This window comes from Exophiala bonariae (genome assembly GCF_035927105.1).
Source record: "Exophiala bonariae strain CCFEE 5792 chromosome Unknown scaffold_53, whole genome shotgun sequence".
In the NCBI taxonomy this organism is placed as follows: Eukaryota; Fungi; Ascomycota; class Eurotiomycetes; order Chaetothyriales; family Herpotrichiellaceae; genus Exophiala; species Exophiala bonariae.
In genome coordinates, this window is record NW_027042528.1 from 17,093 (window position 1) to 42,201 (window position 25,109).

At 48.1% G+C, this 25,109-nt stretch overlaps 8 protein-coding genes across 8 annotated transcripts; 3 read left to right on the forward strand and 5 right to left on the reverse strand.

The window, feature by feature from the left end:
• Positions 1-623: 623 nt before the first annotated feature.
• LTR84_011316 (uncharacterized protein) lies at positions 624-1,481 on the reverse strand (the record flags this gene model as incomplete). The annotated part of the gene is made up of 1 exon (XM_064854849.1): positions 624-1,481. The coding sequence occupies one exon, from the start codon at positions 1,479-1,481 to the stop codon at positions 624-626; it is 858 nt and encodes a 285-aa protein (XP_064700035.1).
• Positions 1,482-2,062: 581 nt separating this feature from the next.
• On the forward strand, positions 2,063-2,646 carry LTR84_011317 (uncharacterized protein; the record flags this gene model as incomplete). The annotated part of the gene is made up of 2 exons (XM_064854850.1): positions 2,063-2,183; positions 2,240-2,646. 2 exons carry the CDS (start codon positions 2,063-2,065, stop codon positions 2,644-2,646), a joined length of 528 nt encoding a protein of 175 aa, XP_064700036.1.
• Positions 2,647-2,857: 211 nt separating this feature from the next.
• LTR84_011318 (uncharacterized protein) lies at positions 2,858-3,736 on the reverse strand (the record flags this gene model as incomplete). Its single annotated transcript, XM_064854851.1, has 2 exons — positions 2,858-3,636; positions 3,688-3,736. 2 exons carry the CDS (start codon positions 3,734-3,736, stop codon positions 2,858-2,860), a joined length of 828 nt encoding a protein of 275 aa, XP_064700037.1.
• A 2,505-nt stretch (positions 3,737-6,241) lies between these two features.
• Positions 6,242-7,885, forward strand: LTR84_011319 (uncharacterized protein; the record flags this gene model as incomplete). The annotated part of the gene is made up of 2 exons (XM_064854852.1): positions 6,242-7,699; positions 7,757-7,885. The coding sequence occupies 2 exons, from the start codon at positions 6,242-6,244 to the stop codon at positions 7,883-7,885; spliced, it is 1,587 nt and encodes a 528-aa protein (XP_064700038.1).
• Positions 7,886-9,807: 1,922 nt separating this feature from the next.
• LTR84_011320 (uncharacterized protein) lies at positions 9,808-12,557 on the reverse strand (the record flags this gene model as incomplete). Its single annotated transcript, XM_064854853.1, has 2 exons — positions 9,808-12,143; positions 12,197-12,557. 2 exons carry the CDS (start codon positions 12,555-12,557, stop codon positions 9,808-9,810), a joined length of 2,697 nt encoding a protein of 898 aa, XP_064700039.1.
• A 2,345-nt stretch (positions 12,558-14,902) lies between these two features.
• LTR84_011321 (uncharacterized protein) lies at positions 14,903-16,339 on the reverse strand (the record flags this gene model as incomplete). The annotated part of the gene is made up of 1 exon (XM_064854854.1): positions 14,903-16,339. One exon carries the CDS (start codon positions 16,337-16,339, stop codon positions 14,903-14,905), a length of 1,437 nt encoding a protein of 478 aa, XP_064700040.1.
• Positions 16,340-17,571: 1,232 nt separating this feature from the next.
• Positions 17,572-19,444, reverse strand: LTR84_011322 (uncharacterized protein; the record flags this gene model as incomplete). Its single annotated transcript, XM_064854855.1, has 6 exons — positions 17,572-17,829; positions 17,885-18,074; positions 18,136-18,298; positions 18,349-18,459; positions 18,517-18,981; positions 19,039-19,444. The coding sequence occupies 6 exons, from the start codon at positions 19,442-19,444 to the stop codon at positions 17,572-17,574; spliced, it is 1,593 nt and encodes a 530-aa protein (XP_064700041.1).
• A 513-nt stretch (positions 19,445-19,957) lies between these two features.
• On the forward strand, positions 19,958-24,886 carry LTR84_011323 (uncharacterized protein; the record flags this gene model as incomplete). The annotated part of the gene is made up of 9 exons (XM_064854856.1): positions 19,958-19,964; positions 20,207-21,556; positions 21,610-22,243; positions 22,708-23,077; positions 23,130-23,459; positions 23,670-23,804; positions 23,865-24,007; positions 24,071-24,238; positions 24,310-24,886. The coding sequence occupies 9 exons, from the start codon at positions 19,958-19,960 to the stop codon at positions 24,884-24,886; spliced, it is 3,714 nt and encodes a 1,237-aa protein (XP_064700042.1).
• Between the last annotated feature and the right edge of the window lie 223 nt (positions 24,887-25,109).

Here is a 25,109-nt window from a genome sequence, read left to right on the forward strand (position 1 = left end):
TTCCATAGTAACTATAGAGAATGATGGTGTCTTTGAACACAGACAGGGAGGGGGAGTCCTCGAAGCCCGTTCGGCTTCCTGAATTCGAGTTGGCGAATGTTTCAGGGCTCCCAGAGCCTGTCAGCCTCACAGCACAAGACCTCCACAAGCAACATTGCGGGGTTCTTACGCAACCGAGGCTGGGGTGACCTCCCCACAGGACAAGCGAAACATGCGTGACCGACAGGAATGCTACCGACTCCAGCCTAGAATACGTCACGTCCTTATACTGATCGGATCCACTCGGCACATTATCTCCTTCATAGCACGAGCAAGTCTGCTATGGAACGGTCTCTTGAGTGACTATATTCTTGACTAGACTTTAATCACTACACCGCCGCGTTTAATGCCCCGGGCAGGGGATACGGAGGGCCCTGAAATAAGTACTGCACCCCCAGTGCCTCAGAATTTCACCCTTCCCTGCCCTAGTCATTCCCGGCCATGGCCTTTTCTTCTCGCTGTTTTGGAAGGAAAGACTCAGAGACAAACTTGGGCTCCAACTTTAGTGTAGCATTACTCCAAGCTAAAGTAGATCATGGGCATGGTCCACCTAGAAACTCCCGCCTTTCGATAAATTGATGGGTCTATTTCTCAAAATCGGGCAATACGAACTGAAGTATTTCAGCACCCTCCACACCAACTGACACGACTGTTTCCTCGCCAGGATCCAGCCGAATGGCTGACTGCTCTCGGCATTTGTGCCCGTCAACCTCTGCAGCGCCTTTGGAAAAGAAAAGGAGTTGCGTGCCCTTTTTACCCGTCACCTGGACAAGGCCACAGTCGATTCGGATCTGGTTGGCAGCAACGCTGCCATCAGAGAAAACCCCCAGAGGCCTAATTTTGGCATGACCGTCGCCCAGGGGATGGATTGTTTGCCATTCAAACGCCTCTGGCGTAATTAAAACAGGATGTCGATAACGGCTGACAGGATATTGAAGCTTTTGCGAATTGTGGAACTGCCACAAGGCCTCATACCCATCGATCGGCTGCGTTTCTTCTCCTGCGGGCGTGAACTTCCCGCCTCCAAACACTCCTGCGCCTTTCTCCGTCATTTCAGCCTGGATATCACGCAGCTGGCGAAAGCTCAAGTAGCCATGGTGGCTCGGACCGCCAAACTGAAGCACCAGTACCTCTCTCACGCCCTCTCCGTCATTTTGCGGCCCATACCACGCCCCTTCTGGGAAATATGCCAACTCCCCCTCTCGAAGTAACCACGCCTTGCCTTCGCCAAGCGAGATGTCACCTTTGTATGCATACCGGAATTGTTCAAAGTTGTGGTGATGGCGGGGCGAGTAAAAGCTCTCTTGCCGTGCGAGCATGAGGTTGAAGTTTGCTGGTGTGTTTTCCTCACCCAAGATCAACAGTTTGAATGTAGGGGCGCCTGGTCGGTGTTGTAGTCCCGCGCTTGTGTAGTCCATCTGGCCTCCATGAGTGATCTTCATTGCTGCCACTGGGCCGGCGATGACGGTGGGGGCAGTTGTCGTCGTCGTCGTCGATCGTTGTGCCTTGCTGCTCAAACGCAAGCTAAATTTGCCCACTGATAATGATTTATGGTTCGTTGCTACCGAGAATGTGATGTCGACCGCGATATAGCATGACAATCCCGGACGTATCCCTACATCAAAACCGAGCGAGTCTGAAAATCGAGGCTCGTCTAGGCGCACGGAAACGCTTCCGCAGTACTCGCCCGTCGCCAGGCTTTGGAAAAGTGGAATCTAGGCTACAAACTAGTCCAAGATCATCCGGAGGCTGCGATGGAAGCAGATTATGGCCGGACCGATGAGGTTAGACTCTATCTCCGTGAAAACCTGCATCCACCCGGATTTGTACGAGAGCTCGGTTTCTCCTCGCGGCAGAGAATGCTTGAACGGAGCGCTCTGTAGGAGAGGCAGCAGAGCTGTGGTCGGTCTCCGTATCGTGTGACTGTGAAGTTATCCTTCGTGAATGCTGAAGTTACGTTGTTGTGAGAATTATTCTGGGTGTCATTGAATTGGATACCGTGTTTAGCATCATTCTAGCTGCTATGTCATTAATCGCTTACGTTGAGCAATACATCAAGCTCGCCAAAAGTGATGCTACCAAGACTCTAGGCCTCAGAGTTGGAGGCAAAGATATCGTCGCGGGCGACTACTTACCACTCTCAGGTATGTGTCAATGAGCAGAACTCTCCTCAATCGAGCTTGACGGTTGGTCTCGATAGAAGCCGTATCTGTCCCCGAAATTTCTCTCACGACCGACGACCCGGCAGGGAGATATGTGACTGTCTGCGTCGATCTTGACGGTCCATATCCAAGTTTCCCATTTCTCTCCCCGATTCTGCATTGGGTCCAGTCCGATTTGCAGGCTTCGCGCTCTACGAAAGCGCTGACCACAGAAAAGCCGTTCATCGCCAACTATATTGGCCCTGGACCTCCGCCGGGAAGTAGTCCTCATCGCTATGTCTTCTTGCTCTACAACCAACCAGAGGAATTTGACCTGAAGCTTTATGCTCCACCCGGAGGGAAGGAGTATGGGAATATGGCCCGCATGCGGTATGATCTGGCCGCATTTGAGGAAAAGGCAAAGCTGGGGAAGCCTATCGCTGTGAATTATTTTACTAGCAATTAGCATATACATGAAAATAGAGCCGACCCATCTATTGAAAGAGCCGAATCTGGCACTTGCTGGCGGGACTACAGGAGTAATTAGGAAATAGAGTCGCGTTGGTAGATTATAGTAGAAGGAATTCACAATGCACATTTATATCGCCGGCTACATATTTTTGACTGCTCATCAAAAAGGCCCTTGTAATGTGATTTTCGATGTAAATTAAAGATCGTCACCAGAAACTGTGCAGATGGAGGCCACCATCCACAGGAATGATCATTCCCGTCAGCCAGCTTGACATTGGCGAGGAAATCCAGGTCGCTGTGCTGGCAACGTCGTCTGGTCTCCCCTTCCTCAACGAGAAAACACCTTCACCGTATTTGTGTTCCGCTCTGGGTGTCAGCACTTCGCTGGCCGCAATGCAATTGATCCGAATGTTATCTTGCATATAATCGAAAGCATCCGTTTTACTCAGACCTATCACTGCATTGGCCACGGCGGCCGTGATTGGGTTATGCGCCAGCAATATCGTTGGGCCAAACTCCACGATGTTGACGATGCTACCGCGGCATTCCGTCTCTGCGCGGACTTCTTGTTTCAGCATCTGGCGAAGGAGTGCACGTTGAATGAGAAATGCCTGTTGGGAACAAACCATCAGAATGACTGGAAGACAAAATCGAGAACAGTTGGTGCGAACCCCTTTCTGATAGACAGAGTAAGATCTGTCGTATTTCTCAATAGAGCGTCCTGCCACGTCAATCGTCTCCTGTGCTTGGAAGACCACATTTACAGAGAAGTCGATCCGCCCAAAGGTTTTTGTAACAGTTGCGAAGAAATTGTCCACGTCCTCTTCTCTTGATCTGTCGAATGCTCTCGAGTGGAAGTTTACAGAAGGATACTGAGAAACGACCAGTTTGCGACATTCTTCAAGTCGCGGACCACTCGCATCACCTACGAAGATACGTTCACACCCACAGTGAGCGAACATCATGGCGATCGCAACGCCCGTGTCTAGACCATGAGGTCAGTCAAGGATGTTTCTGGCAGGCAGCATACTCTTACCAGACGACGCGCCAGTAATAACCACAGTTCCATTATGCAATTTATACATTTCGGAGTTCTAGTTTCAGTATAGTAGAAAGACGTGGTCTGAGGCCAGAAATCTTGAGCACAAGAAGCGTGTGAATAATACTAAAATCTACGTTTTTGAGTTCAGAAATCTCCCTCCCTTGATTGCCCAAGGAAGCGGGTCTGATGCCGAAGCTAGAATAGTCAATGCATGAAGACTGGCGCACCTCGGACGTGCTGACCCACGATGTAAGCATCAGATCAATTAACGAACTCTAATTTCATGGCATGTCTAATTGTATAAACTGTATAGCACTGAGAGGAGAGCTTGCTCTATCACTCAAGCTCAATTTCAGCTATTCGGTAGAAAGCAATGTGTTTCAAGGGTAATGCTAAATACTCCGTAATAGTTGCGTACCACAATCCACGGGGAGATTGATGCCAGAAATTGCGGATGTGAGGGGACTCGCTAAGAAGAGAATTGCATCAGCTACCTCTATAGTGTCTACGTAACGCTTCATGGGTGCTTGGGCGGCCCCCATGTCGATGAACTGCTGCGGCAGCCCCGCCTCTGATACCATGGGTGTCCAAACTGCTCCAGGCGATACGCAATTAATCCGGATGGAATCCTGTGCATGCTTCAATGCGTCACAACGAGTGAAAGCAACCACCGCGTGCTTAGAAGCCCCGTAGGCTGCTGTTGTAGGGATGATGCAGTGGCCTGCGATCGATGATACGTTGACAATTACTCCACGTTGATTGCCAAAAAGAGGTTCCTGGCGCAGCATTTGCTTGATTTCATATGTTTCGCATAAAAACGTCTGATCTATTCGTCAGCTTTGTCTCACACTTGGTGACTGGATATATATAGATGCGCAGGAGAGGCTGAACAAATAAACTTACACCACGTTCATTGACGGCGCACACCCGATCGTAGTCTTTTGTGGATATATCGCCTGTCCTTGCACTTGCGGATCCTATTCCGGCATTGTTGCACGCGATGTCAAGGCGCCCATACACTCTGACGCAGTGTACGATCATGTTTCTCACAGATTCTTCGCTGCTCACATCTCCTTCGTGCAGTTCCATCTGCGTATGAGGGCTGTCCTCCCAAATGAGTGCCGCAGTCTGTTCCAGTTTTGGCCAACTCAGATCCACCAGAAAGAGTTTCTCACAGCCATGCTGGGCAAATTGCAGAGCACATGACTGCCCAATTCCTGACAAACATTAGTATCTGTGAGGGGCCAGACACCTTTTGGGCATTCAGTGTCCTTACCGGAACCCGCTCCGGTGATGAGGACCACAGCTCCTTGAAACAAAGACTCATCCCAGGCATGACGAGTTCTGCCTTCGTTGACGGGTTTAGTTCTTGGTTCTGGAGCACCTTTTCGTGATGTGGCAGTTGTGAAAGCCTTGAAGGCTTCACTCAAATTTTTAATCATGGTAGATTTCCTTGCATCGCAGGCACAATGGACATCAAGATGCGTTACAAATAGCGTTCGAGTCCAGGCAAACCAATTTATGTTGGACGACGATGATAATTCTCTGCCGACAGACTACATACCTAAGAGGTGACCCAGCAGGCGCAGGAATTAGGTGTGTCCGTTGTTGTTCCGTGGATGGCATCTATTCGCATTGCTGTCACAGATGCAGAATCTTGCGGACCACAGGTACCATAATTCCGGGAGAAGATCACTCTAACTTAATGCGGTCGGAAGTGGAAGCAATCCGAGAAACACGACGACTTGTTCATGAACCAATAGGGGCACCCAAGGAGTTTGCAGGTGATACATTGCGTCATTCGGGGCAGACTTGGAGAGTGCCATGATATCAAGACCTACCTTTACATAGGCTAGAGGGCTGCAAGTGAAACGTGGCTCTCCCAGCACTGAGAAATTTCCAGACCGTCGAAGGACAGCCGAGCCTGTCAACATTCAAGCGCGTAGTCAGCTATGGTTCAAGAAATTGTGGCGATAGGAGAAACCTACCTTCAGCCCCCACCCGCCTAGCATTCTTCCATCCGGCATAGCAACTTCCTCAGTCCATGAAGCATGGTTCTCGACACGACTGGATCATGGACATCGGCTGCAAACTGTAAGCTCGAATACTATGTACTACAAGTCCATTTGTTTCGCTAATTTCCATCTATTCGTTATTCAAATCATCGGCTATCAGCGCTTCAATTCGACTATGTAGAGCTAGTTAGCCAGCTCCACGACGCTACATACAACAAGATTTCGTCCCTCAGTCCAACAGCGATCAGAGTCCAAGTTTGACAGCCAAGGCTGTCTAATAGCCGTCCATCAACCGCTTGGACAAGGGTAAATTCCTTACGTATCGCCTTCAGACTCGGAACTGGTCGAGATCTCGATCGGCCGCTGAGTAGGCGAAGCATCGGACCAAATGCCCTAACACAGCCGGTCTATCAAGGAGCTAAAGCTCGCCCTCTTTTTCGACGAGCTATTCTACTAAATTCTCTTATGTCTTCTTCTGTTTCTCCAGGACAGGTGAATTTCCTTTCTTACTTCAGCTCCCAACCTTTGCAAACATGAGTGTCGGTAGTCCTCTCGCTGACGCCATCTCCTCACTGCCTTTATGGCTCCCTATCCTCCTTTTGACTTGTGTCGCTGTATCCACCAGACTTGTCCTTAACTATTTCAGCCCAGGCGTGCAGTCCATTCCTGGTCCTTTTTTGGCTCGTTTTTCAGATCTATGGCGCCTCACCCTGGCCTATGGAGGCCATTCGCATCTCAAGATGATGCAACTGCACGAGCAGTACGGAGATGTGGTGCGAATCGGACCAAATACGATCAGTGTTTCCGATCCTCGAGCTATCGAGCCCATTTTGGGATTCAAAACAAATCTCAACAAGAGCAAAGCGGTCGTTTCGATGATGAACGTCTACAAGGGGAAATTGATTCCAATGCTCATATCAGCCATTGACAGCAAAACTCACGCTACCATCAAGAGACCGATAGCTCAAGCATTCTCTCAGACCTCGATGAGCTCGTGGGAGACTGTTGCGGACGAAGTTATCGCTCGGTTTGTACATCGTGTCGATGAAGAATTTTGCCACCAGGAGAAATCACTCGGGAAGCCTTGCCCGATCAACGACTGGTTCCAATTCTTCGCCATGGATTTCATCTCAACAATAACGTTCAGCCAGCCATTCGGGTTCCTTACCAAAGGGTACGATTTTAATGGGATGATATCGTCGCTGGAAAAGATGATGACATACATCGCTACTGTGGGAAACATGCCCTGGGTAGATTTTCTTCTCCTAAAGAATCCCATATTCTTGATGCTTGGAAGCACCTCGTCCCCGCTCGTTACCTTTGATGGCGAAAGGATCAAGAATCGGGCTCGCGGCTTGGAGAAAAGTCACCCTGAACGTAAAGACTTCCTATCGCGTTTCTTCGAGGCCAAAGAAGCGTATCCTAATGTTGTGGATGACATGCTATTGGCTGCTTATGCCAATACAAATATTCTCGCGGCCTCAGACACTACGGCCGCTTCCCTAAGCTCTATTGTTTACTACGTGGTGGGAAATCCGGAAGTTTTGAAACGACTACAGCAGGAGATCGATCAAGCCAAACTGAGTTACCCTGTCCAATTCAAGACGGCACAAACACTTCCTTACCTCGATGCGGTCATAAAAGAAGCACATCGCATGTTCGTTCCCGGGGGGCTTGAACAAGAACGCGAAGTCGGCTCTGCAGGCTTGCAGCTTCCAACCGGAGAGAACTTGCCTCCAGGCACTGTAGTAGGATACAGTGCCTGGGCAGGTCACAGAAACAAGCTGCTCTTCGGCAAAGACGCTAATGTCTTCGATCCCGACCGTTGGCTCCAGAAAGACAATGAAACGAACGAAGAACATAACGTTCGCGTGCGAAAGATGCATCGAGGAATAAGTACATTTGGTTTCGGACCGCGTGCATGCCTCGGCAAGAACATTGCAATGATAGAGATCTACAAGTTAACCCCAACATTCTTTGGATTATTCGCCGTAAGTCGGATCCCACCTGACGTATTTGATATTACGACTGACAAACCCTGTACGCAGCCTGAAATGGCCCATCCTGGAAAAGAACCACGAGTTCACTGCCACCTGACTGTCCGTTTCCATGACTTTGATATTACATTAAAATGGAGAAAGCCTGAGCTGAGGGAAAAGCTTCAACCTCTATTGTGACATGGATCGCGTTATGTGCTGAAAGGACAATGCTTTTGAAAAGTTGACAGACTGGAGATCCAAGTGGAACTTTGTGCTGCTGCTATTCTCAGGTGGAGATTCATGCTATAGACTATCCCGTATCTCTGACTGGTGCAACCAAATCACAAAACCAACTATCTGTCGAAGCCTATAGTTCCATGATTATTCGCGTCTGCCGTTGTCAATTCGATCACAAGATCCAATGACGCTTTAAGCATGCCCGCTTGACGGGATTGCCTGTTATTACGCAAAGAACCTCACACAGAGACGAACTCTCATTGACCTCTTCATCAGTTTGGGACGGGCTTCCAGACTTCCACATGCCTTACTCCAAGAAATCCTTCATGCCTTTCCATGATTATTGGAATGGCTGTTGAGGTCGGTAGTCTTATACGGGTAAGGATGCTGAATCGGTATATCGTACCTCGATACCCAAATCCAGCCAATGTTATCCCGGAAGGGTTAGTTCTTAGATCTTCCGGAGTATATCTGAATTCCAGTCCGATCTATTTCGGTAAGGTGGGGTAAAACCAAGACCGGAAGTGGCCCTGTGACCAACATAATCAATGATTGTCACCACTCTCATGCCAGTGAGAGTGCAAAATGCTGCTTCAACAAGATTGAGGTAAGCGATGGCACTGTGATGGAAGAATCTGCGCCTAATATCCCATGGCTAAACGCAGAAGAGGCAATCTCTCGGTTTCTAAGGAAAGCTTCGACACTACTGCCACAAGGGAAAGTGCAAGAACTCCTCGATCGTTGTCAGAATCTCGAAGATATCGATATCAATGGCAACCTCCTTGCCCTCTCTTGAGTTGTCAGTCTCAAAGCCAACCTGGAAGTTGAGAACGAGACTGGTCTTTTTGCTGCACCTAGATGAGTCATCTCGTAAAGACCGTTCTGATATCTCCTGACTTCTTGTGCTGCCGAGTGAGGAGTTATAAAAAGAAGAAATCCCCGAAAATACACGTCGCAAGTTGGACTCGAACCCCCAAACGAGACCCAAAAAAGTGGCCCCCGGATCAAACCTCGATTTTAACACCTCACTATCATGAGACATCTGCCATGAGGCATCAGATCAATCATTCATGAGGCGGGATAAGGCCCGATCTACTGTTTTCAAGACTTTCCTGGACACCTTATCCTGAGGCCCGCCAACCCACCACTTAACGCCATTAGACCATAATGCAGTAGATTCTTAAAGGGACATCTTCCGATGCTAATGTGACAGGAACTTCCGGGATTTGGATAGATATCCGTTTGGGACGTGAAGTGAATTTAAGGGTGGTTTAACTGAAGTGACGGAATAAAGGGGGGATGTGACGAGCAGCGTGCTGGCTAACTTGTATATTCTGGGAAGTGTTCCTGATTATTGTCTACAACTAGGCAAAAACCAGACGTCCTGCTTGTTGGTCATCAGTGGTTCTCTCAAGGCTAGAAATGACAAGAAGACTGCGTAAAGCGCTGGTGTTCAAGGTCAATACATGGTATCTACTTGCGTTCGAGTAAAGCCGATCTCTTGTAGCTAAAATCGCGCTCTATACAACCAATGAAGATTTGTTAGCTTGTGTCCTGCCCGCGAACATCAGCATGCAGGGAATGCTGAGCCTGCTGAGGAACCAGCATGGTACTGGCGATTACGATTGTCAAAGGGCAAGGCTGAGGGAGGTACTGCTGTTTTCTGACACAAGTGGCCGGCTCCGCTTTTAGTATTTCACTCTCACAGGATTCATATCATTCATTAGGGTATCGTTTCACTTCCGCTGCGCCAGCGCTCTAGTCATACATAACAAATCGTCGATTTCATGACGTGGCTTTCCACTGAACTCAGGCCATTGCAGCATGTGCAAACAATTGTGACTCTCGCACAGGACCACCTAGGCAAGACGCGCTTAGCGACATCACATGAACAAATCATCCCGCTTCTGAACTTCAGCATTCGTCAATCTTCCACAGAGACTGAGCAATGAGACTGTCTCCGTGGTGGCAAACCAGTTGAGCGCATCAATCAGAATTTTCAGATGTCGATTGAAATGCTCTTCGTACTTTCTTATTGATTCCTCCAGGCGCTTCATTCTCGCCGGATCGGTGGGTGCAGCTGCTGCAGATTTTCCCTTGCTAGATGATTGCTGCATACTTGAATCGGCTTCATAGAGAGTCTTGGTGATGTGTTCAACATAGGCGGCAAACATACCACAACCGGTCATTAGCTTTGCATGGAGACGGAGAAGTTTGGCTTGTGTCAGTCCCATATCCTTCATACATGTGTCGAGCATGTCAACGTGATCCTGCATCAGTTCGTCGACCGTAGGCTTGGTCTTGGGATTGAGTCCTGGTTTCGCGGCCGCTTGGTCATCCCACTCAGCATCATCAACCTTGACCATGAGTTTCTGCCAATTTGGTTCAAGTACTTCAGCAGTAGCAAAGAAGAGCATCTGCTGTACAAACACCAGCATCCGGGAACGCAATGTCCAGACTCGACGCTTCCAAAGCTCGAACCTCCGATCCTGGGATTTATGAATCCATGCTTTGTCCTTGCTGTGAGTCGACCAGCAGCCCACTAGCAGCGTCTCGAGGTGACGAAGTGCCAACGTATATCTGAATATGATCTGGTATCGCACCACAGTCTTCCTGCTAATGATGAGTGACAAAGGGAAAGGAACAGTATAATCAAGTTCCAATGCCTCGTGGCCAGCAATTTCTTTTTCCTCATCTTCCTTCTTCTCCTTCTTCAACTTTTCCTGGGCAGATGAAGGTGCAGGGGTTTTATACTGGTCAATGGCCGATTCTGGATTATTCTCATCGATGCCTTGAACATTCACAACCTTGACTAGCCACTGTGTTAGGCCCACAGAGTTCATCTTCACCTTGACATCCTCTTTGAATGGATCGCTCACGGCGATGCTGCCGGGTTGATGCAAGACCAAATCGAAGAGGGATTGCAATTTTCCAACATTGACGTCCCGATATTTCTTACGAAGTTCGGAATCGCTCAATTCCAGGAAGTACAGAAAGAATTCTGCCTTGTCTAAAAAGAAATAATGTTTCATCGAACGAAGTCTGCTCCTGAGGGAATTCCTTGTTAACAACAAATGAAGCAAGTCTTTATTGGCGAAAGAATAGGCGTTGTTGACGTTGTCAAGGAATCGTGGATCATCGAATGTTGCTGGGGTGTCGATGATCTTGCTACCAACGTCCACACCCCCACATTCGCGGACCACGTTGAGATATTTTCCAGCCAGAAGTACTTTCTCCCGTACTGCTTCAAGTTGAGGCGGAACTTCTTTTTCTCGTATGTAGTATCGCTTATCCCAGTATTCATCAGTATAGTCTTCATCCAGGCGTTCACGCTTAATGCTGGATCTCTCTCCAATCAAGAATTCCGAATGCGGGTCTTTGATACCACCATGATGCAGCCATTCATTCAACATGACCATATACGGTCTACTTGATTCTCTCAGAAGCATCTCGAGAATTTCTCTTGCGGCAGGATCACCAGAAAATGCCGAAAGTCGAGCTGTCAACAGGCCCAAGACATTGCCTCCAATACACCGCTGTTTACTCAGACTGCCTGGAAGAAGATCGCCTCCTTCCTTCAGGCGCTCGATGATATTGTCTGCATCAAAATCATCGATGGAGTCATCGAGTTCCTCCTCTAGTAATGAGTTCTTTTTCAACAGGTCCTGTGCCAGTGAATATAAGTGTGCCAAACTGTGGGTGGTCGGAATGATAGCTATGTGCATTTGATGAAGGGTAAAATCGGCACCGCTCAACACTTTCATCTCGAGCTGTGCGACTAGAATGAGGTAATCTTTCAAGAGCTTCCTGATGGCCGCACAAAGGGCATGATTGACGGAGCCAAATTCTTCTCTGCTCTGAACTTCAATGAATGCTTCGATCGCACAGTAGTGTGTAGCCATTGAGAGCATAGAACTGGTCATATCATTGAGACTCAGATCCAAACCTGGAAGTGGATGAAAAGACGGCCCATTAAGACGATCCTTCTCCTCATTGGGGTTGTATTTCTCATGGAAACGAATATATTGTCCCTCATAACCCATGAAAACATAGAGCAGGTCATCGAGGATGGCTCGTTCTTGTTCTTGCATGGTCATGCTGTCCAGGGGTACAGGGTCAAGGTCGGTTGGAGCGTCTCGGGACAAAGGAGGAGCATTGATTCGAACAGCAAGCGGCGCGGACGAGTGAGGCATCAGGGAGACGGAGGGATTCCATGGTACTGGGAAAAGTGTCAGTAGTTGAGAAGGCTGTTCGCAGACGGATGATGCTTACCCATCTCTTCCTCTTGAACATGACGCTTCAGCACAGGGCTCGCTACACTCCTCCGCTTATTTTCGGCATTGGGTCCTTCTTTCTTCGGGCTACGTCTCGTGTAGACCGTATCTGTGGTCGTGATGGTAGTCTTCTCTTTCCGTCGTTCTACGCCACTAAATCGAGGCTCGCTCTTTGAATGTTTGTGCGCAATGTCTGGTTGCTCGGCATGAGAATCAGCGACACTAGGTGATGCAGTGTCGCGGACTGAGGGTCTCTCATAATCTCTGGCTCTGGTCGAGCTGACTCGAGAGGGGCCGTTAGGAAGATGTGAACTGCGACGGTCGGTGGCCGAACCGCTTCTGTAATGTATGGATGTCATGCCTAACCAGTAGCATCATTCTGGGGGCGAATGTTTCTGCAGGCAGAAGGTATCCAACGTTTAGCTAAATATTGTCGACTTGCCGTTATGTTGTTGAGGCACTCGTTTTGGTGTGACGCGGGGTGGAGGCTACGTCACATGATCACGCGTCAAAACACGTTCTTGGCGCGTTCATTTTATGATCCGTGTTCTCCGGAAATTTTGTGTTCATGATAGATAAATGGGTACCCAATGGTGAAGCGTGGTCTCTACTCTAAAAAGCTATCTCGAAATTCCTGAAAGATGTTGTTAGCTGCATCATAAGATTGGGCTTGCATGGGCTGTAAGACGTTCTTACCTGAAGACGACTCGCGCTGTTCAAAACGCCCACCTGCTGATAACTAGCGAATGCCCCAGCTGCAATTTCTTTTTTCCTTTCCTGAATTTTGGCCACTTTCTGCACACGCGGTTAGATGTTTTATTTCTGTCTCAAGAGTAATCGACTTGAGCCGGGCGATGATTTACCTCTTCAAAAGACCCTCGAACGCGATATCTGATCATCGTGACGTTTCTTGTCTGACCAAGACGATGAATACGTGATAGCGCCTGTTCTTCTATCACAGGATTCCATTGAGGCTCAAGTAGGTATGCGGTGGATGCTGCGGTCAAGTCCAAACTGCTTTCTCGTTAGCCCATGAACAAAAATTACAGCGAAAAGGGATGAAAGTGGTGTTGACACTGACCCAGTACCACCACATGTGATGGAGATGAGAATGATCCGGACGGATTCTTCTACTTGGAATCTCTGAATTTCCTCCTCACGTTTCTGACCTGATAGATTGCCATCAATTCTCACTTATGGAATTTTGGTTGGCTTGAGAAGAGACTCGACCAGGTCTAGGGTGTATGTCCAGAACGTAAAAACAACACTTGAAGAATATCGGTTAGTAATTTCCAGCATGAGCAGACTTGGTTCTCTCACCTTTTTTCGCTCTTCTCCCGGTCTTTGAGATCCTTCAGCAACGCTTTGAGCTTGGAAGGCGCCTTTCCTTCCTCAATGTCGGGAACTCTGGCCTCCGCCTCTTTGACCGATATTTCAGGAGCCCATGACACTTCCGCGATCGGGCATACTGCGTTACACTCACAGCCGGGTATTTTCTCACCTCCAGGTCGGTTCTGGATGCAGGAACCACAGATAAGGATAAGGCATTTGGACAGGGATGGTTTGGAGTTTTCAATCCGTCGGCCTCACCCGTTCTGGCCGCTATATTTGTCTGGCAAAGCTTGCAAATCGCTCCACCACTTGATACGAGAATCTCAAAGGCCTTCTTTGCCGTTGACTTGTTCCATGGCCCACAGTGGGAGATCGTCACGGAGGCTTTGTTCGGTTCTCTCCTGGAATGCATCAAACCATGATTGCATATCAGGCGAAGGCCATTCAGCCATTCAAGAGCATTGATTTACACGCCAGGCGCAGGAGGACTGTGCGCAAGAGCTTCGTCCAATTTCTTCTCAGTTCTACTCTTGGCAGCGTCGTAGAACGCTTGTTCCTCAGTGTTCATTTCAATGAATCGTATCTCGCTCTTACTGAGTGGAAGGTCGATGTCCGTTTTGTTTCAACAAAGTGAAACATATCTGATGAGTTTTCGGACTCGGGATACGTCGTTATCGCTAGACTTAAGTCAGGGTTTGATCACCATGGCATCAAAGATCTTCGGGTCCGAGAACGGCTCCAGATGAAGGAATGCCAGAATACTGCCGAGATCTGTGGCCTTGTTTTGGATCGGAGTACCAGTCATGGCCCACCACAGACTAGTATCGATTCCACAGCAGGCTTGTGCAATAGCTGTTGATCGATTACGAATGACATGTGCTTCACTTTCAAGTTAGCCTGCTGTACCTGTGTTGGGTCAAATACCTGCCCTCATCAAGAACGATTCTGTGCCATCCAAATGAAAGCAAAGTCGTGTCAGTGATCGAGGAGGTATTATGCTTTTTATGTTGGCTGGTGAGTGTTTCATATGTCGTGATCACAATGTCATATCCGCCTAGCGATAGCAACTTTTTCCTCTGGGCGCTGTGAAAGATGGACCCAGTCATAGTATGAGGTTTCAAGTGTCTTCTTTGGTTAGCCACCGGCCGATTGTGGATTATGAGGTAGAGTACCGTCGTAGTTGAGTATTCCAAGTCTTCAATACTGCAAAAACGTGAGCTTCTCATGCAATGGAACTGTATGAACAGCACTTCAGGCAGACAATGTTTATAGTCAACTAAGCTTAGTCAACAACGAGAGACTGCTACGGAGCTCTGCCACGATACTCAATTGTCGCCCCGTTATGTGCTGACTCTCGGTCTTGTACCACCACTCAGACATCGATCAAGGGTAGTAGCCTGGTCAGTGGCATGAGGATGATATCAGTCATGCAATCCCTGATGAATGTGAAACTGCTCCAAGGGTTATCCCAAGTATCAATCACATGTCTTGGCAGATTCAAGGATGTCCAGCCACGCTCTCCTCTCAAGGCTGCCTGCAGACAGAGTGATGTTTTGCCAAAGCGAGATGGATTGGATCCGTCCATTTGGTACTCACGCACCAGGAGGTCAAGCAGCAAATCTTGTTCCTCTGCAGTGGGATGATAAACCATCCCTCCGGCTTTCTCAGCTTTCGCTTCGGCATCAAGCGGTGCGTCCACCCCAGGCGCGAGGACCGCTGTCACCAGCTTTCGATAGAGGTGGGAGAGACTCGCAGCTGCACGCTGCGCACGTACATCTTGGTCAGGCGTGCTGAACCCTGGAGAATTACCCCCAAACACGTCACCCCCTGTGTCCACAATGACAACTGTGTCAATTCGACTGCGTGCAGCCAGTACTGCCTCGAACTGTAGAGCAAGGTCCGTCTTCTCATCCTCTGGGATGTCGTTGCTCTCCTCTCCCTGGTCGAGGACGATGAATATATCCTCATGGTGGTCGATTGGTATAGTTTCGAGGTCCCGGCCTTCGCTGTAGGTATTTTTAGTGACACGGTAGGTTCCTGAGACCATTTTCCCATGTGAATAGGCTGGACCGCCGTGTTTGTGAATCTCCCTTTTGACTCCCATTTTGCTGCCCTTCGCTCCCTGAGATCCAGTCCTCCAAGTCCGTGTCGAGATCAACAAGTTCATCTCCTTGCCACTTCTCCTAAGCAAATGACCCAGTAGACTTGCACTGATGACATCGGAACCGCCACCGCCACCTACGCCAGCATATTCTCGACTTGCTGACTGTTCTCCTGGGAGGATATTGGACAATGAGTGCAGGCGTGGTAGGTGACTGAAACTCATGACTGGAACAGCACTCCATGTAGCACAAAGGACCTCCGGACGACTCTCACTCAATGAAACATCAATGTCATCTTCGATTGTATGGCTGCTATTCAGGATACCCTGAGATAATGCTCCGATGTCCAGACAAGGTTGATTTAGCAAGTCGGCATCATGAGCCTTCCCACGCTTTGCCGAGGCAAGGTATTTACATATCACCATATGGCCGGCATCATAGACTCGAGCTAGCGTGAACAATCTCCTCGCCAGCGCTGTCGTATTGATAGCCTTCAGGAACTCGTGCTCTCCAAGGATCTGGCACACTGGTCGATCTGGTGAATTGACTGAATTTTCGGGTTTCTGTGATCGTCCGCCAAGCTGACGAGAGAGAATTACCTTCACATTTGGAGGCGACTCTGCAAGTGAGCCGCTGATCTCAGATAGCGAAACCCCCAGTAGGTCTGCTAGCACCTCACTTAGATCTATATCTGGGTAGTTTGCCATAGTGCTTTAGAGGTCGGAGTGGCTGAAAATCGAGAGTAAAATTGTTCCACTGGAAACCAATGAAGCACATCACATCCGCAAGGTCATTTTCGTCAAACAAGTCGTTGCCATCAACCTGGTAATTCTCCCACTCGACACTTATTTGGTGGGAAGTCAAAGTCCGCTGGCTATGAAGAGGCTGGGCCACACGCCCCCCGCTGAAGAGTTTCCATGCTTCGTCTCGGGTCTCTGCGCTTCACCGCAGCCGGCCTCAATTTACAGCCTGAGCCATACTCGATGTTTCGACCACAACGCTCTCACAAGGCTTGCGGATAACATACCACGAAAATATATTCAATGATCGCATATATTAAGCAATCGGTAACGACATATTCTAGAATTGTAAATGGCAACACGTGATCGGCCGACATGAGAAAGATATCCAAACGCTCTCCACATTGATCTACTGTCTTAGAGACGTGGAAACGGGGATCACACTTCCCTGCGCTGTCGGTGTGTCTCTTGCATCTACTTGTGGGACTGCTCTCTGCAAGCTGAATCAATTCGAACAATGAGTGGTTGACATGAAGTGTGATAGTTCAACTGTTATGGCAAGACACGCCCCTTTATGCGCCATAATCCTTGGGTGTCGATCATTTCTCAGAGAGCCGACCGCCTTTATGAACCACTGCAGTACGGAGTCAAGGGTGCCGTCAACTCGACATTTACGGTTGACATCCAACAACAAATTATGTGCTCTCCATATCGGGCTGGCTGGTAAGCTACTGATGTTGTCCCACATTAGCCCTCAACCGGGGATGCAGGAAACCAATGCGTCGGCTAATTCACTGGGTCCCCACGGCTGGCGGGTGGATGATGTGCTCCAATGGAGAGGTTCAGTCATTCCTGCATATGTGATGTAGACGCATTGTTATTTCTGCTACAACCTGCTACCAAACAGGATCTAGAACATTTTCTTCATCTCGTTTTTGCATCTACAGTGCGCTACAGATGCTGCAGCTGTGTACAGAAAACTTGTTATCTGCAAATGGCTTTGAAGAAAGGTCCCAAGATGCGCTCAGGCCAGCTTCGATCTGGACCTGGAGAGTCTAGTACATGATGGATACCCGGTTTCATTATTCACGTACTGAGTGCTCAGCAATGACATTGCACCCAGCATCTTCGCGCCAGATTCAGTATACAAAATGAAGGATCGATGAATGGGGATTGTGTGCCACTAGGGCAAGGCCTCCCTACGCCGAGAGCCCCACAATCTCCTGATGAACAGGACGTACTGCCTCCTTGTCTGGGCCGTGCTCGTCTTCCAATTCCTGATGTTCTCTGACCACCAACTCATTCTTGCCTTCACCAAGTTGGAGATCGGCGGTGTAGACCATGACCTCATCCTGATCACCAAACAATGCTGCAACTTCTTCTAATGGTATACCTTTGGTCTCAGGTAAGACTATGATTATCCACACCAGACCGACAGTACAGATGCAAATGAAGACCTATACATACACTGTCAGCGAATGATGTCACATATTAATCAAAGGTCCTGCTTGCCAAGTAGAATTTCCAGCCAATGTTTGCGAATGCTGTGGGAGAGACTTGAAGATAGATCAAGGATGAGAGGCATGTTGACGCCACCGTCAAAGCCAAGCCCTTGGGTCGCAAATGATTGGGGTAGATTTCCGCATCGAAAACGATCCCAGCAACATCGACGCCGCAGCCATATATGAACACAAAGACATAGCTGAGCAGAGCATTAGATGTTGATGTCATGCTAAAATTGGAGAGAATGGCGAAGAACTCACAACGCTGCCACTGCAGCACGTAGCGCGGCTTTGTTCGGCTCGGCAAGTATAGGATTGGCGTAGGTAGCGACCAACGCCGCTTCGACAACCAAGCATGCGAGGCAGCCGCCGATACCAAAGATCATCAAAGGCTTTCGTCCAACCTTGTCCATAATCAAGGCACCTATTGCATTTGCTTAGCATAATATGAGTCGTGGGAAGGCTGTCGTTTACCTGTCAAATTCCCAATGATTCCACACGTAATCCATCCACATTGAAGCTTCAGCTGCTGCTCCGTATCATAACCGAGGACGCTGTAGAGCGAGGGCCCATAGTTGTTTATCACTATATTACTGGTCAGCATGAATTTTAATCAACGAGGATCTAGCATATTATACCTACCTAATATTGCAGTGCTTTGACCGAGCGCTGCATATCCAGCACTCATGATAACTCGCTTACGATAAGAAGGTCGCTTGATTAGTTGCCAGTAAGAGGGGTCAAGGGTGCGATCATACTCGATCTGCTTCTGCATCTGATAGTATTCGGCGATAGCAAAATGATGTTCGTCGTGGTCTGCGAGATTGTGAAGCCTCCTGACGACTTGTTTAGCATCATCGATGCGATTGCTCATAAGTAACCAACGAGGAGACTCAGGAATGAACATAACGATCAGCGCAGGGAGTGCTGTAAAGATGAGTGAGATGCCGTAAGGTCCTCGCCACTGAGTTGACATGTTGGTTGAGTAGAAAAAGGCAAGGCCCATATATGTTGCCAAAGAATAGCCAAGAGCAATTCCAACTCCATTCATGCCCACACATAGACCTCGAAGGGCAGGAGGAGCAAGTTCGGAAGTGTATACTGGAGCTGAAAAAGCCAGCAGTGTCAGCATCTAAGCCAATCATGATAGAAATTATCGCTTACTGATGGCGATAAATCCCCATGAACTCATCCCGGCCAGAAATTTGAACGCAATGAACATTCCAACGTTCTGTGATGCACAGACCAAAGCCCCTCCTAATAAACCAATGCCTGTGGCAAGATAAACGGCAATCTTGCGACCCCATTTCTCCATGGCATAAGTAGCAGCAATGATACCGAAAATTCCGCCAGCCTGAAAGATTCCAGACATGGCCCCGATCAATGGTGTAGCTTGGGTAGACCATACACCTTGGTCATTCAAAAGATCCATGTAGGAAAGAAACGATGGCTGAGCCAACGTTGTCCCAATGATCGATGCAGGATATGAGAATGCAATCATACCTGTGCTAACACCAAAGCACATCAAAAAGTTGCGCCAATTCCATTGATCTCGTGCTCTGGCCTTCATGATGGAATAATGACTTGTCTAAGGTACGTTCTATTGACCGCTCAAGGCTGATGGCAAGCAAGAGCTTCCAACATTTCGACGGGATACAACGTTGTTTATATCCCTAATAACTTGCAGTGGGCTCTGGGACTAAGCTGACGCCTTGGAGTGGTAAAATGAAGGAGGGTATCAGGCTGCATGCGACATGCCAATAGGATTCCGGGTCTAAGAAACCCAGCACTCACCCCGAACATGGTGCATGCTTCTTGGGTAATGTGGGGCCACTGAGTAGCGAGCCTGGCAAGAATGCGTCTGGGGACCCCAGCATTTTCCGGGGGTAGCGCTTCGGAAATTATGTAAGTCCAACCCATGCTATTAAGAAAGCTGAAGAATTCAAGAAGGAGTCTTGTGTAACGTGTGTTCTTGGTAGCCTATTGTTGGCTGAGGCTGCCATATCATGTGATCGGAGCAATTCTCTTAGCGTTCGTCCTTCCCCCAACCTTGAAACGAGAGCAAGAAGCTCATTAATCCACCATGAGCAGTGATTGCTGACAATTCTCCAACTAGTCATCTTCATACATCTATCGGGCTCGGAATATAGGCAAAAGCAATGAGCGGAAGACGTCCAGGGAGCAGTTGCAAGCCCTGTCGGAAAGCCAGAATCGGTTGCGATGCGATTCTTAGAAAGGAAAATCCTTGTACTAACTGTGTTCGTCGTGGGAAGATATGCTTGAGAAATCAAGTAAGTACTATTGAGATTGCTTTGTACTGTTAGCTAACCAGCTACACTTCTGCAGCCTAATGCCGATGTGCCACAAACACCGCAGGAGAATGCTGCTTCGGGAGCTATCCATGAGGGCATTGGTGAGCGCCGCACCAGCGTCAGCATATCGGACTTGACTGGAAATGGAGTATCAGGTCCACTAATCGCGACCTCTCCGAATTTGGAAGATGCCTTGTCTCGTCGCGCTCAAGCTATGGCATTACATGCTATGCTATGGGAGATCTTCATATCGGTTTTTGAAACTCGCTTCACGCTGTGGTTGGGGCGGAATTGCATGCCCTATTTGGAAACAACGCTGGTTAGTACACCACATTTTCCAGGTTCTACTCGATTATCCCCAACTGAGCATATGCAGGGAACAAAGGCATCCATTTTCAGGACTGTTCTGTACTTGGACAAAGTTGACTCTGAACACGCCTCGAGCCTAGGGTCACATGCTGTTGTTTCAAATGAGGATCAAGAGGAGCTCAAGGTTAGGAAACGCAAAATCGATAAGGCGCTCAACGACGCCTTAAGATATGCTGTCTATGCATACTCATCACGGTGGGTCCATCTGAGAGCATCCTTCGTGACATCTACTTTGTTGCAGCAACAGCAAACCTCTCGGCAGATAGCGCAGCAACTCCAGGACGAATTGTGGCACAAGGCAAGGTTGCAAATATTTCCAGCACTCACAAATCCTAGCTACCGTTCAATACTAGCCATGTTACTATTCTCATTGACGGAAATGCCGGCTCGAAATGACGATCCTGGAATAAACGCACTCTGTGCTCAGACTTTGGTATCACATTTTCATCGTGTACGGCACTTATCAGCATACTTATGCACACAGCCACTGGCACAGTGCACAAGTGTTTCGCCGTATGCTCAGACATCACATCACTCCAATGTCCAGTATGCCACCGATGTTGATGATCAGAAATACCGCCATATGCGCGATTCTATGTTATGGTTAGGCATCCTCTGTGAGATGAGTCAATCTGCTATTCAAAAATATCCAATGATCATTTTCACCGGCAACTGTGGAGATGAGAAAGCGTGGAACTTCATTCGTCAGCGGACTATCATTTTTGACAACTCTTTTCGCATTCTCTACAAGTCATTGACGCCACTAGCTGAGGATGTTGTTGTAGTATTATTACAACATGCGTCCGCATGCAAAACCATGTATTATGGTGTCATCAATCAGTTTCGAGAATCACTGTCGCAAAGCAACCCTGAGGTTATAACCGAGTTTGCCAGGAAAGTCTCCGACGAGCGCCAAAGGTTTCATGATGTCTTCGATCAACTACTGACAAAATGTGGCCGTGATTATCTGACCATGACACCAGAAAGTCAGTTGAATTATTGTAAGTAGAAGCGAGAAACTAAGAACCTGTCATGGTCTGACCACAAGCACCAGTTCTTCTTATCTGCCACCAGTCATTAGGCTCATTGATTCTGGCAAACATACTTGAATCGATTCATAGCATGTCCCTTCCGCTGGAAAGCCCGTCATCGATTCGTCTACAGGCTTGTAGCGCAGTTGTACAGACTTTAAGTGTCGTTTTGAACTATGATCAGTTCTCAGCTGAAGACTCGACCAGCACCAGCAGACTACTTGCCGATCCACTACCCGAGTTGATGGTCGAAGTGCTATCAGAATGTGGCAAGGCAATCTATTCATTACTCGATAGCTGCGAACTCCTTCCAGGCTCGGCAAGGGTAATGTTGGCAGTCATATCAAGCACATTGACCCTGCTTTCTCAAATTTCAAAGACAGCTAGCATTGTCTTGTCGTCATTCTTAGAATTCGAAAGGACACATCAGCTCAAGATACAGGCCGACTTACCACCTCCAAGGGCTGTCACACCACGGACAGGATCTGGCAGGTTTCCAGTCTGGGATGAAAACCTCGCTCATCAATTCTTGCAGGAAGTGGAATCTCGTAACGATTTTGATTCCATAAGCCTCGAAACCATTATCCGAGAACATGATCGAACAGATCTCAGAGATTTTGATGCATCATCATTTGTGTACCCAACGACCTCTGAAGGGTCTATTCTCAGTTTTCACCTGACTCCTGAAGCTTCAAATTCTTGAGGACAACATCCAAGATTACTAGGCTTGGAATATCTGACGATCTATTTCATGTTATGGTTTGATTCGCCTTCAAATAAGCTATCGACGGCGACTAGGCACGCAATTATGGGCTTCATCGGAATATAGTCACCGCAATCAGGGGCAACATAAGTGACAGTTCATCTTGAGCAAAGAAACTCATATTATTCACGAGATCTTGTAGGATTTGACCCACAGGTAACACTTGAACTCGGATGTTGCACGTCTGAGCTTTGAACCTCGGAAACCCGTCTGCGTTCACGAACATTGTCCGGTCAGGTGAGCGCTATATGTGTTCCTCCCCTGATACCACGTTTTCCTCCAGAGCTTCCCCGCATTAGGTAAGGATTTAGCAACTTATCAAACACCACCCGATGGTAGGGAAGGATTTAATACATAGTGAGCCTCAGACGCTCGAGGTCTGTACCTTGGCTTCGGTGCTACAGACCAGAACGAGTTGTGCATACTGCTATTCGATCATGGCCATCTCACCATACTTTGCAGCCATTCTGGCATGTCTCACCCTTCTTGCTGTGGATTTCGTGCGAGTGGCGTTCAAGCGAGGCTTAAGAGATATTCCGGGCCCATTTTTAGCAAGGCTGACCTCCTTTTATCGCATCAGCATCACCTATAAGGGACAGTCTGTCAAGAGCTATCATGAGCTCCATAGAAAATACGGGAAAATTGTGCGCACAGGTCCATATCACGTTTCTGTGTCTGACCCGGAGGTCATCCCCCTAATATATGGCATCGCGAGCAAGTTCAGAAAGGTGCGAGACCCTGAAATGGATCGGACGCAGAATCACAAGCTTACAATTCTAGTCCGCTTTCTACAGCACATCCGTTCCATTCTACGAAGGTCAGCCCCTCGATAACATGTTCACTGCTGTCAGTCCAGCACTTCACAAGGCTCTGAGAAGTCCCACCGCACAGGTATACTCAATGACCAACCTTCGAAATTATGAAACCCACGCAAACGAATGCACCGAGATATTCATCGCGTTGATGAAGGAACTTGAAGGCCAGAAAGTGGATCTTACGCAACATTTTCAGTGGTTTGCATTCGACGTGGTCGCTATGATTAGCTTTCAGAGGCGCTTGGGGTTTCTTGAAACTCGAAATGACGTTTTTAGCATGATCGGTGTCGCTGATGTATGTGCAACCCAACGGTTAGACCTCTGCTTTGCACAGGTCCAAACCACCCTGTTCAACGTTCTTGATCAGCGAAGTGCAAAACCTCGATAAGAGTTCATTGGCACAGAAAGCAGCCACTCTTCTGTGATGCTGTCCTCTGCTGTCATTACTCCACATTAACCTCTCACCTGGTATATAAAGAGAAAACTAACGAGTCATGTCAACCAGACTTTCGCCATGTACTTTGCAATGATCGGACAGTTGCCCTTTCTCCACCCATATCTATTCGGGAACCGTATGTTAATACGATTCTTGAAATGGGCCGATCCATCGTTTCCCGATATTCTGGGTGACTTGTTTGAGGTACGAATTGTCGATCAAATCATGGTGCCAAAAAGTGCTAACACGATGTTCTATACAAAGCGAATCGAACATGAAATGCAACTTTATGATAAAGATGAGAAGGGAAAAGATCGAAAGGATTTCCTTGCGCAACTCAGATCTAAGGATGATCCCTCAAGACCAGGTTACTCTAGGGACCTGAAAAATCATCTCTCAAATAACATGTAAGCGCGCACCCATCCTGCCCATTCGGGTAACGAGCTTGGTCTTAACAATATGCCATGCAGACTTGCAGGAAGCGATACGACTGCCGTTGCCCTTCGTGCCATATTCTACTATGTGATACGAGATGCCCGCGTGTATAAGAATGTCATGGTCGAGATCGATGAACATGATCAAGCAGGAAAGCTCTCTCCGTTAATCACATATGAAGAGGCTCTGGCGATGCCTTACCTGTAAGCTGAACCTCGTCCCATTTGACTCAACGTGATTCTCCAAGCCAGTGAAATAACCAATTGCACAACAGGCAAGCTGTGATCAAAGAAGCAATGCGTCTCCATCCATCGAATTGTTATCCTCTTGAACGAGTCGTTCCTGAAGAGGGTGCAACCGTCTGTAACATCGATTTGCCCAAAGGTACGATCATAGCGACCACGGCACCACTCATAAACTGCAACGAAGACATTTTTGGCGCCGATGCAAGAGAATTCAGGCCAGAAAGATGGTTAGAGAATAGCGCTGAACGGCTGAAAGTGATGGAAAGGACATTCTTTACGGTATGCCTCCCACCTTCCATTTCTGACGGCCAATTCCTTCCCCCAACACAGCATGCACTTATCTTGATATATTATAATGAAATCCATACTGATTACAGTCCCAAACAGTTCGGCCATGGTTCAAGAGCATGTATAGGGAGAAACATTGCAATGTTGGAGATCACAAAATTCGTGCCTCAGATCCTACGAACCTTTGAGATGGAGTGGACAGCTGAAACTCCCGAGTGGGAGATCTTTTCTGCATGGTTTTACAAGCAGAAAAATCTAGTGTTTAGGTGGAAATCCAGAGCCAAAGGGAATACTGCACATACCACACCCATAGCATGAGAAGTCAGGCTTTTGCACACTAGAATCAAAGGTCCAAGAGTATAACCATTGTTTTGATCAACCTGATCTTGAGTACTGGATCATATCTGTTCTCTTCAAGACTTCAACGCTACAATAATCATTCAACAGGAGCCTACCAGGTTCTCCTCAACACAACATACTACGCATGGGGTTACGCCTGTTCCACTTTCACAAGACCGTATTCCTTGCTGAGATGCACCCA